Source organism: Candoia aspera, chromosome 3 (genome assembly GCF_035149785.1).
Source record: "Candoia aspera isolate rCanAsp1 chromosome 3, rCanAsp1.hap2, whole genome shotgun sequence".
In the NCBI taxonomy this organism is placed as follows: Eukaryota; Metazoa; Chordata; class Lepidosauria; order Squamata; family Boidae; genus Candoia; species Candoia aspera.
Window position 1 is genome coordinate 79,470,400 of NC_086155.1, and position 12,893 is coordinate 79,483,292.

General features: G+C 38.3%; 1 protein-coding gene across 1 annotated transcript in view; it reads left to right on the forward strand.

The window, feature by feature from the left end:
- Positions 1-1,204: 1,204 nt before the first annotated feature.
- PRKACB (protein kinase cAMP-activated catalytic subunit beta) overlaps positions 1,205-12,893 on the forward strand; it is an 83,459-nt gene continuing 71,770 nt past the window's right edge. Inside the window, exon 1 of the mRNA XM_063298187.1 lies at positions 1,205-1,531. Within this exon, the coding sequence (XP_063154257.1) occupies positions 1,486-1,531 (46 nt within the window). The 5' untranslated portion in view covers positions 1,205-1,485. The remainder of the gene's footprint in view (positions 1,532-12,893) is intronic.

Sequence of the window (12,893 nt, forward strand, 5' to 3'; positions counted from 1 at the left end):
CCATGATTAGATATGGGAGTCCTTGTATAGGATAGGTGTAGATCACTGATTATTAGAATGTTTTAGCTGGAATTGACAAAAAGAATGGAACCTGCTACTTACCTCTATAAACTATTGCTTGAAAGCATCCTCCACATTTCAGTAGTCTACCTGAAAGTAAGGTGGCAAGTAAAAATGCCATCAGTGGTGCTCCAACCTAAATGGCAGCAATCCGATCTGAACTCCAGCAGAGTTCCCAAATGACTTTATCTTAAAGTGAGCGTCACCAGAGCAACTGTGGTGTAGTGATTAGGGTGTTGGGAGACCAAGGTTCAAGTCCATCCTCAATCACAAACACTCACTCTTTCTCACCCCAACCCACCTCACAGGGCTGTTGTGAAAAAAATGGAAGAAACTGATGCCTTGAATTCCAGAATAAAAGGCAAAATATAAATCAAATCAATACATGTTCTAGCTGGTTGAACATTTATTCTCACGTTGGCTGTATGTCTAGACAGTATGTACTTTTGTCTTCGTTCCGTTTAGGTCTCGATTTCCAAGTATAGACAGCGGTGCAGGATTGCAGCCACTCAACCCAAATCTATGTTTACTCAGAAAATAAGTTTCTCTGAAAATTATTTCTACACACGCAAATGGTGCATTGGATGGCGGCAGCCTGAACTTACTTATTCTGAAGTCACAGAACGCTTAAAGCTGTAATTTTCTCCTCAGTAGAGGATATATAGCGCTACGCTCCGATTTTTGCATATTAGCTCAGAGCTTCTGAGCCCAAGTCCACAGGGATTCATTCCCTAGTAAGCCTAAATACGACAGTAAACTAGCTACTTTATTCCCAAATACGCACAGTATAGTAGCTGGCGTGAGCTACTGAACCAATAGGTAGGTGGCGTTTATTTTCAGTTAACTCAGAGCAAAAACGGGGTCTGGTGCATAATGTGCGGAGAAGCGATAGGGGTTTCTCTGAAGGGACGGCACCTGCTTTCCACCTAATTCGGGGGGGAAACCAAAACAAAGCCATAATTATTCAGCTCCCAACGAGCAATCTAGGAAAGCGCCTCAGTCGCCTCCTGAGGCGGCCAGAAAGCTGAAGCATCCCAGGCCGAGGTGCCGAGGGGTTTTGCGGGCGTCGGGCACAGAGGTAAGGAGCCGACTCCGAAGAAGGAGGCGCTTCGGCGGCCGTCATTTCCGTCGTGTGTAAGCTGGGGAGGGAGCGAGGGAGGGACGGCGGCAAGCGGACAAACCAGCCAGTGCTCTCGCTGCTGCCTCCCTGCTCCTGAGGCCGCCCGGAGACCCCCAAGCAAAGAGGAGGAGGAGGAGGAGGAGGAGGAAGATAGCGGGAAAGGCCAAGTGCGGAGGGGAGGGGTGGGGAGGGAAGGGGCCGACCCGCGCCAAGCGAAGCGCCGCTCGACACGCACTCGGGATTCCCGCCCTTCCCTCTGGACGGACGGCGCAGCCCGACCTCTCTCCGCTCGTCCCGGTCCGGCCATGGGGAACGCCGCCACAGCCAAGAAGGGCAACGAGATTGAGAGCGGTGAGTGAGCCTGGAGGGAGCGCGAAGGCGAGCCTCTGGCTCCATGGAAAGCAGGCAGGCAGCTCTCTTTCTCCTCTCCTTTTCTCCCACTCTCCGCCCCGTCGCCGCTTCACCAAGGTGCGCCGGGACGACCAATGGCAGGCCCTGCGGCCTAGCCTGGCGGGTTGCGGCAGTGGCAGCCCCTCTTCTTTTCCCTGGGCAGCAGGCCTGGAGGTGGAGGCTGTGCCTCGGCGAGCGCCCTCCGTCCTCTCTTGGCCTGCGGGGCCTGCTTTGCGCAGGTTGCTGGGGGCTTGTAGGTGAGCGAGTTAACCCGTGCCCGCCAGGCTCTGGGCAGTGGCGGAGAGGGCACGAAGACAGCTCCTCGTCCCCGCAATCCGCGCCAAGTCTCCGGTGAGGCGGACACTTCCAGGCTCGCCCTACTCCGCTTTAATCAGGCTGTCCCGGCGGAGGAAGAACGAATTAGAACCGGTGCGGTTTCTCTCGCTCCCCCTTCGCTGTTTTTCCTTTTCTTTTTAGGAAATCTGGACTTTCCAGAGAAAGCTTTTATGTCACACAACCAGGATGGCGAGGGAAAGCTTTGGGTCCGCGCGATATATAATGATGTAAACTATGCACTGATTTGTTTGTTGGTTCCGGTGTGTTTCTTTTACTTCTCTGATACGGCCTCAGAGAACTCCCTATCCTTTTCCCATTATAGAGTCCTTTGCTACGATGAAAGGATTATTCTCAACATCTGCAACGTAAAGAAAGCTTTAAGCATGTTAATCGTGTAGAAGAGTTTAACATTTTTTATGTCTCAGCAGGAAAAAATGTTAATTTCTGCTTCGGGGCAGAGTGCTAATAATAAAGTTTTATCACCCAAAGTTTCAGTAGATTGAGGAAAAGTAGATATACCAATGATCCTTTATTTTATTAGATAAATATTTGGATTAGCTTTCAACCCAACAGAAAGAAGCATACAATATTTTTGTCTCACACTGTACTAATAGTAACCATATTGATTGCTTTTATTTATATACATGTTTTATTTTAACTTACCTGGAATCATTTTTAAATGATTATTTTGATTAGATATATAGTCTGGCAAATAATGTCCAGTTGGTTTTAACTGGAGGAAGCTGTGGGTCTTTCAAATAAAATAAAATCTTTGGCTGAATAATGAAATATTATACCAGTGTTGGCTTGCGTGTTGGTTCAAAAAATCCAGAATAAGTGAAACATGTTTAGCACAGTAATCCACTGCATATTTATGAATTCAATTGGATTTGCTCATGAATAAGTTTATATAATATTACATCCTTAGTCCTACTTTAGAGGAGCATCTCAAAGTTCAGGTACCAATGGTTAAGAAAGTTGTATTATAATAAATTATTGTGTTCCTGTTTAAATAATAGTATGGATAATAGTTTTCATGTCTTCTAGTGCATATCTAGTATGATGAATTGATGTGAGCCTGACATCTGAAAAACCCTCTCGTTTTGGATTTTGCAGTCTGCACCCTGAGAAAAGAATTTCCCTTAGGACTGTTACTGAAACTTTCCTGTCATGTTGTTACTTCTTGCGAGTGATACATTAATGATGTCCCAAATGAGCTGTGGTGCAGAGGGCTATTTGTTTAGACTAAGGACTTAATCTTGTTTCTGACAGTTTACTTTTTCCAGCTCTATTCTGCTTCTACTGAGTGTAATCTGTATGTTGGAGGGCTTAAAAGGGACAGACTGCTGGATTCTTACACTGAAATTCTCAATCTTGCACTTTTCAGATGTGTTATTTTACAGTTCTGTTGTCCCTAGCTAGCAATCCCAGTGGTTGAGGACTGCTTCTGTAAGATGAAGCCTGGCTTCTAAAGAATGACCTCCTACATCACAGTATGCTTTAGGTACAGAATAGCAGCTTTTGTGTATCCATTTCTATACAGTGATATATTCCTGTTTTCTTCACTCTGGAATCCATGCATTTAGTGTACAAGTTCGTGATTCCTTGAAGTGTTTTTAGCAAATTCTATAAGAGTGGTAGGCAGCAGTATTGCAGTCAACATTCTCCCCACAACCCAAGTTCAATCCCAGGGGAAGATGGATTCTCAGTCAGCCCGCTCAGGTCGACTCAGCCTTCCATCCTTCCGAGGTCGGTAAAATGAGTACCCAGCTTTCTGAGGAAGGTGACGACTGGGGAAGGCAATGGCAAACCACCCCGCTCTATAGTCTGCCAAGAAAATGTCGCAAAAGCGGCGTCCCCCCAAAGGGTCAAACGTGACTCAGTGCTTGCACAGGGGACCTTTCACCTTTCATAATCTTGTCTGGATTATCCCCTGAGCTCTTTTCCATCATCTTCAACTAAATAAACTGAAACTCTAGTTACCAATTTACAGTGCAAAAGTTAGGTTCCCAATTTTTTAAAGTCTGTAAATCTGTAATCTCTTTACACTGTAAGCATACAATTAAAAATAGTCGAATCTTTGGCTGTGTCCTAGATTTGCTATTATATTCAGTATTGATCATGGTGTTCAATAGCTATGTGCACTTACACTGTAAGCAATTTTGACAATTCCCTCAGAGCTGTTGATGGGTTTGCCTTTGGTGCATTTTTTCTGATCCTGTTGGAACTTTTGAATGCAAAATAAGGCAGTGAATTGTTTGAGAAGAAAATTCTAGTGAAGGCCTTTTTTAGGATTATACAATAAAAATTTTGGAATAGTAATAATCTTGCTTCTTTATGTGATTTATTTTTTGATTGAGGGTGGTTAGATTGATCTAATAAAGTTTTGGTCTAGGGTCTGTGATTTCTGTAATACAGCATTGGTGTGTCTTTTTTTTTTTTTTACCTAAATGTTTACTAAAGAGGTCCTTCCCGGTACAATGAAAAATTCTGGTTTAACAAACACTTGAAGTGTTTTATGATGGCATGACAGTGGGAGGAGGGAATGTTAGTGCAATAAGGCAACCTCTCCTCTGAATCAAGCTTAACTCCTGGTGACTTCATGGATGTGCACGATACTTCAATACTGTGAAGCCAACTGTAGCATAAAAATAATCTCCCAAGGACCAAACTTGGATGTTTTTTAAAGAAATGTGAAAGTGTAATATCTGCAGGCTGATAATGTTTTGTGCAAGCTAGTAATGTAAAATGATAGTAACTGAATACACTGTATGAAAATGAGATTTTAAAACTCTAAGCTGGCAAGAAACTATTTGTAAAAGTTTCAGTGACTTGACTAAAAAGCTACAACTTTTTGTGGTTGGAAAAGTGCATTTGCTTCTTTCTCATGCCTCAAATAAGAGATATTCAGAAATGTTAACCTAGAATATATTAATAAACTTTAATAAACTTAGAATATATTAATAAAATAAAGTGTAAAAACTTTTGTGATCTAGTAACTTTTGGCCAGGCAGCTCTCTTTCCAAAACTAAAACACATTTAGAGCTAAGAAGCAGAGTGTATATTTTCAAAGAAGTATAGAAACTTTTTAATTCAAGGTACAGTACCTTTCAACCAGTGGGGAACTGGGATTCCCTTTAAGATTTCAGTACTCAAGAGCATTAAGTAAAACATTTCCTGAAATATAAATCTTGGTGATTTCACTGAGATAGTTGCTATAGAAATACAGTTCGTGAAAATTAACAAGTCACCATTTCATATTGTAAATTAAAAAATGCATCCCTGTGGGAGAGTGTCAGAATTATATTCATCTTGATTGAAGTTCAGTCAGTGAGACTATGAACTCCACAAGATTGAAAAATCTAAGAATGAATGTTACTAGATAAATGAATTATTTCTAACCACTGGTAATTTACCTTTACATTGATGAACTGTGAACTAGCTACAGTAGTAACAAATGTACATTATTTGAGGAAATGAGGCAAAAGTTGTTACAGGTAGATTTCTGAAACATAAACCAGACTTCCCTAATCTGGTGCCTTTCTAGTCTGATTCCTTCCAGTTCTGGATGTTACAGTCCCAATGTTTTTACTGTTTATAATCTTGATCTTTTAATTCTCTGTATCCAGCAGAGTTGTAGGTGAGTGGGCAGCCTTAGAAATTAAAGAAATAAACATAATTTGAATTGCACTAGTTTGGGAAAGTTTTCCTTAATACTCCACCATTTGAAATTTCATTCACAGAAGGTATTCCATCTGATTTTGACATAATGTTGTAGCAGTGTCTTTAATTCAGATAATTTGAATAAAAAATTAATACGCCTTTTTATTTCAGTTGGCAGTCAGATCAAGAAATAGCTGGATTTGCAGATTGCACTAAGCCATAATACAGTTGGTTTGTTTTTGTTCTAGCATGTTTATTTATTTATTTATTTATCACCGCCCATCTCCCCCAACAGGGGACTCTGCGTGGTTTACAATAAAATATTGTGTGAAACCAGCTATAATATTTTATAAATCATAGTCTAAGGCTTACTGTATCATGCAAACTCAGTTGTGTTTTATTCAGAAATCACAAACAGTTAAGTAGCAAGGCAGGTGAACCAAGTTGTTTTTACCATGCAGAAGCCTTAAGTTAGAGGAGAAATCCTTGTTTCTGGCAGCAGGTATTTTGTTGTGTGTGTTCTGTTTTTATATTCTGTATATAGAATTTTAGCATTACAGTGAAATACTACTCTGGACTAAATATGTAGTCCATTAAATATCTAGAGGTGAAGGAATGAAAACAGTTTACAACTGAACCTTTTGTATAGCAGGATGTTGCTTCAGGTTATCTTTATCATCACAAAATTCTGCTACTAATATGTGTACATATAAAAACAGAAATACCAGTTTTCCAAAGGTAATTACACACATTGATAATGAGCAAATTTTAAGGATAATATAGCCAAATCTCTTTATGACAATATTGATCATATGTTACTGTGGCTTTCCCAAAATTTTGGGTGTTTATGTTTACAGTTTGCTCTACCTTTTTGACAACATGAGAGGTGACTTTCAATATAATTGAAATGTTAAAATAGAACATATATTAAATCTATTAAATTGAATGAGACTTTCAGACAAGTGCACTGTGCTTAAGATTATAATATATGATTACACAGACCCTTTCTTTCTTGCAGTTGGCCATCTGTTGGTCTGAGGCCAAGTTCTACAAAGTTAAAAACTTTTATCTCTTGAGGGTCAGATTTCCTCAGGGTATATGGGTAGAGCCAGAAACATACATGTAGGATCATCCCTTGTCTTTGTGGCACACTACTCTTCTTATATAGGCTGCCTCAAAAAGAATAGTTTGCTCTTGCTAGAAGTTCAAAGTGATCACTCATAGAAAACTTCCAAATTAGTTCAAGAACCACTTAAATCTCTGGGGCACAGACTAACAGTGTTCCCTAGTTAACCACAAAACCATTGTATACAGAAACTAATTTAAATATTTAGGAAGAGTTATGCAGAAACATACCTAGGAATATAATAAATAGTTTGCCTTTCAGTATCATAAAATGTATATAGACCAATTGGAGATATTTTTGCAAAGCTTGGATTATGTTTTACAGACTGGATTATGCATTCATAAAAATGCATAATCCAATCTGTGTTCAAAACATTTTTGAGAACACTATGGCATCATTCATAGCTAATGGCAGGTGTGCTCATCCTATGAATTGTAACTCATTCTTCATATTGGTTAGGTAACTTGCTCTAATCTACACATGCATACAAGTGGACCTCTTTTTTAGGGATGTCCCATTCTAGCCTAGCAACTGGATAATGAGACCTTGGTGAGGAGGAAGTTTGCACAAGCCCATTTGCCATGTTGTGCATGTTTAAAGTGATAAAAAAACCAGGGAACCACAGATACAGGAAATATTTACGGTGAATACTTTATAGTAACTGCCAATACTGGTATTACAGATAACAATGGCCACTTGTATGTTGCATGTTGGTGCCCAAGTAGTTAGATATGTTTTAATTTAAAAGTAAGTTCATACAATTAAGTTATTTTTTTTCTAGTTGAAGAAATGTTTTTGAGAATGTTGTTGCATGTTTTAAAGATAATTTTAAACAGAACAGCACCTCTTGAAGTGCTGTATTATTACTGATCTTGATTTTATACAGCTTTAATGCTCAGCATCCATGTAGTATCTGAGGCACATAGAAATAATTTGTCTCATAAGTTCTGGTATAGTATTCATGGTATTCAGAGTGGGTCAGGGTCTAAAAATAAGTAAAGAAATAGAGATTTCTTTCAGAAACTTTAGCAGATGCCTTTTGCTGACAATAGGTTAAATGTGATTGCAAGTACTTGTTTCAATGTTACCTTATTCTAACATAGAAGTGATTTAATCATAGATGAGTGGCGTCCATTTGTCTGGAATGTTAAAAATTGCTTCCAGTTTAGAAAATGGAAAACCACTATACCATCCCTGGAGTGGCAGAGTTTGTATGTTCCAAAGTAGGAGTGGAATATTCCAGAGTTCTCAGGACTATTCCATTCTGCAAATAACCTAGTGGGAATGATGTATATGAACTTTCTAGATACTGCTTAAATTGGGAGGAGAGCCACATTTAATCAGCATTGCATTTTTAAAGTTATAAATAGATTTACTTATAAATATTAGCAATTTCATCCAGTTGATTTTGGATGTCTTCTGAGTATGCCTAATTCATGTTTCATTATGGGGTTTTCTCATTGTTTGCCTATTTGCAAGAAACAGCCAAAGCAATTTTACTTTAAAATTCATGAATAATTTCTATCCCTCTCAATTGATTTTTCTATTTTTGGTTATTATAGAAAGATTCATAATAGCTGGATGTTTTAAAACCTTACTGCTGTAACATTCTGAATTTAAGTAGACAGACTCTTGTCCTAACATAGAACTTACTAAAATTATATGTTATAGCCCAAACACAAATATGATTTGTAATTTGTATACTGAAACTAATTGTGTATACTAATGGTGGTCATTCAGAATATTTTAATCTAGTTTTATTTCTTTAATTCATATTTGGGGTTCTAGCATGTCATCTTTTTAGGTTCTGGCATGTCATCTTTCTAATGTAACATGTAAAGGTGTATTATCTAAACTGCTTAGAAATGAGCAACACAGTATCCTAGGGTATCCTAATAAAATGTATATTTTATGAACATAGCTGAAAAAAAGCTTTTTATAAAAAGAATGATATATGTTGGCTAGTACAGAACAGGATCCTGATAGCTTAATACCTGATGGCTTAGAAGCATATCTCATCGGTATCATGCCAGATAACTAAAGCTCCCTATTTTTTAGAAATAGGGAGCTTTTCTCCCTATTTTTAGAAATATTTAGTTTTTAGAATAGAAATACTATTTTGCAATCTAAGGAAGTTGCATCCCATTATAATAGTGAAACTGCCTGCAAGTTACTAATAACTAAGTATGTACCTGGGTTATTGTTTTCCTCTGCTGTTAAATATGTAATCATCAAGCTATTTGAAATATTGATACATTAAGTTAAATTTTAATATCAGGTGGCTATTCTGGAACAGTTCAGCAAACATAGCAAATTCTCATTACACTTAATTTTTTAACCTCATTTTATTTACAGTATAAGTAGTGTTACATTAATTTTTTTTTAAAAAGTTATAGTTCCATGAATTGTGTTCTAATAAAATAGGCTGATTTTAAAATTGGTTTTATGTTACGTCACATATTTCACCATTGTAGTGTGAGAAGTAATTCGGAAATTCAGATATGAAGCAAACTTTGCAGTAAAATAATTAGTAATGCATTTTTGAAATGTTCAAAAATTGATAGAATGTGAAGCTGTGTATAAACTTGAAATACATAAGTTAACTGTCAAATTAGTATGGGATGGTATCAGCCATATTGTTTACAGTAATTTACATTCTCGTTTCTATTAGAAAGTAGTTTGGTACTTCATTATCAGCTTTGCGTGTATATAAAAATTCTCTTTTCACAGATATTAATGTTAATTGTTTTGGTATATTTACCAACATGAAAGAAAATTAGTTTTCATTGTTTTATTGTCTAATCAGACAAGCATCTCTTTTTACAAGTCTGCACAGTGCAATACCTATTTGTCTTTAGCAATTACTAATTCTCAGTGCATATTTTCCTGTGTCACTGCCATTTTCTAATTACAACTACTTTGTAAATTTTTATCTCTGATATAAGTAGGTTTCCCCTGTGTTTTAAGATAGAGTACTCCCAAAGACTTTATTCATTAATCATTCATCTGGCATATAATATTCTTGGACAAGATTCTATGTAATGGTATACGTCTTGTTTTGTTTTTTTTTAAACTAAGGGAAAGTTCTCTGTATTAAATATTTACTTCAAATTTCCTTTCTGGTAAAAGTCTTTCTATATTGAGTAAAAGGTTTTAAAGATATTAAACATTTTTCAAGATTATGGAAAAAACATTTATAATTTTGAATTTGAATTTTACAAGAATGCTAAACTGTGCTGCTTTTCTTCTAGGTTTAAGATAGTGTAATATTTGTTCTTAATTGTATTTTGTACTTCTGGTCTGAGATTATAATAGTTATAATAAAAAGTGGGTAATACATTTTATAAGTAAGTTTGCATATGTATATAAAAATGGGTGCTGAGCAACTAGAAATATGCTATAGAAGATAACACTAAAACACAATAAGCTTAATCTGATATTTCAGTGAGGTAATTCTGTGGACTAGATTTGTTATATGAATATGATATGCATGTTTGTAAAGTTAAATAGTCAACATATTGGTAGTGTAAATAGCTGTAGCTACATTAGTTATTGCAATGAGAAATTAATTTGTCAAGATGTTTTCCAGGGAACAGAGGAGTTTTATTCAGATTATTGAAGTGGACAATATAGAACTTGTCCATCCCCTCCTTGTAAAAGGAAGTGTTGCAGGGCTTATCATCCCTCTGCCCAAATAGAATATTCAGGCTTTGGCCTTAAAGTGCATTCATGTGCTACAGTCTCGCTACCCTATCTGGTACCATGGGGAGTGGATACAGAGGGAAGAAAGGAAGAAGTGCATCGTATAGCCCCCACCCCAGGAGTGTGTGGGGGGTATACCACATGTAATTTCTAGTCTTTTTCAGTGGAGGCTCCCAACTGACCCATTTCTTCACAAAATCTGAAATCCACAGGTTCTACCCTCAAACACCCCTCCCCCCCGCAAATGATCAGACTAGGTACACAAATAACAATCAGTAAGCAAAGGTACTCAGAATAAGTTCTGTGAAGCTGAAATGATACTAACTGCACAGAGTCCAGAGAGTCCCAAAATGTAAAAAGTGCTGCTTGCAACTTTGAGGATTTTGCCATCAAAACACCTATATTGTCTTGATCATTTTCCCAGCAAGGGATGTGTCCATCCTTTGAACTTCACACTTGGTAGTGATGTGGGTTATTAGGGTGGTAAGAGTATGTAGCAGCACCTGGAAGAATCTAGTCCCTCAGGGCACCAGGCAGATCTTTTCTGGGAGATTCATGAATGATGGAGGGCAGAGTCTTCAGGTTACAGGGAATGACATATTGCAGAGGCGGGCAACTGGAATACTTCCTTAGCCTGGGTAAAAATGGGGTAAAATTGTTGATTGAAGTTAATGTTACCCCAAGTTCAAGTTGGACGGTGGGTATACTATACCAGACAGGCAGTTTGTACTGAAATGGGATATAGTACAATTGTTTAATTGCCAAAATGGATTTGGCAATCCTCCCGTGCAAGTGGCTTGGGCCACAGGGAAATTTCTGGGGTACCAGCAAAGCTCAGAAGTGTCTAAAACAAAAAAGCAAACTGAACCAATATAACAAACTGATTTATCGGGCCAGGAACTTTATATTTTATTTGGTCAGCATGACATTTACATGGTGCTTATATGGCCAGGTTTTTTCTTGATGGCCGCCTCCCTTTGTCCAGAATTTTGATGCACACTTTAGTAGCTCTATGTTTATTGGCAGTTGCCAAAGTTTACAATACATCTGTTGGAGCTTCCTATAAATCATTCTCGTCCAGAATGATACCATGGTTGTCCAGAACAATACCATGGTTGATGGTATCCAAGGCTGCCAAGAAATCAAAGAGAGCCAGGATGGATGCACCATTCCCATCCTGAGCTGGCCACAGACCATCACTAAGTGCCACCAAAGCCATCTCAGTACTATACCTCACTACTATACCCTTTTCCGATCTCAATTGGAAAGGATAATCCATTTTTTCTGGGGCCCTCTGAAGCTGAAGGCTGTCTTCAGCATATCACTGATACGGATCCCATGCTGACAGATAAGATCTCCCAGCAGTTTCATGTAAATGTTAAAAAGAAGTATAGATAGTAGAGGGCTCTGAGGCACTCCACAAATTAAAGCAGATCTCTCCTCTCCCACTCACTAACTGAAACTGCCTTCTCGGAAAGGAAAACCACAGCAAAACAGTGCTCCCAAATCCATTTTTGCAGAAGCAGTTTAGAATGATACCGTGGATAATATTGAAAGTTGTTGAGAGATCAAGGAATACCAGGAAAGTTGCGCTCCCTCCATCCCAGTCTCTCTCCAGGAAAAAATTGAAGATAGATCAACAATTATCCAAGATAATAAGATTGAGTGACTTCCTGAGCAGAGTGTGCAGAACAGTGCACCACTATGGAGAGGCAATGGGAATACCCCCTCACTCAAGGAAGCACTGATTACTGCTTAAATCCAACCTCCTGCCACCTCAGGAGAGGCCTTAACCAACTATGAGAGGCAGGGATCCAGAGGTGGCAGAGCTAACATTACAAAGAGCCATATCCACTTTCTTAGGATTCACAGACTCAAATTGATTCCAGATTGCTACAAAGTTTGAAGCCCCAGTTATCTCCTTTAGCACTAGCTAAAGTCTAACTCCATTTAGATCTGAGCACTTTTATCTGCTAAATACTCTGAGAATTTTTCACAGCAGCTTTTATATTCTTGGCAATTGTTTTCCCTAAAAGAATATGAGTCCCCTTACAAAGGGCTGTTGGATGACATTCAGCAGATGCAATAAGGACAGCAAAATATTTCCTCCTTGCTAGTCTAATCGCTGCTGTGTAGGCTTGAGCATTAGCTCCTACTGGGCTCCAATCAGACTTGGAGCATTGAGTCAGAACTTGAGTCAGAACTTCCTCCAGTAATTGTCAAGGTGTCGCCTCTGCTACTTCATCTCTCTGAGCTCATAATTTTAATTCATGATAAAATCCTTTGCTGGTCCATTGTACTGATAAAGGATTACATCCCATATTACCCGCTAAAACTTGTAGCTTCATATGTTAGAGTTGATTTCAGTGTTTGTTTATTTGGTTTTGACTGGCCATTCAGTACATCATAAATCAAAGTTTGCACTTTGAAAAGAAAATGTGACAAGTACATACTTTCCAAACTGGAGCAGATATAATATTCCTCTAGCTTTAACTA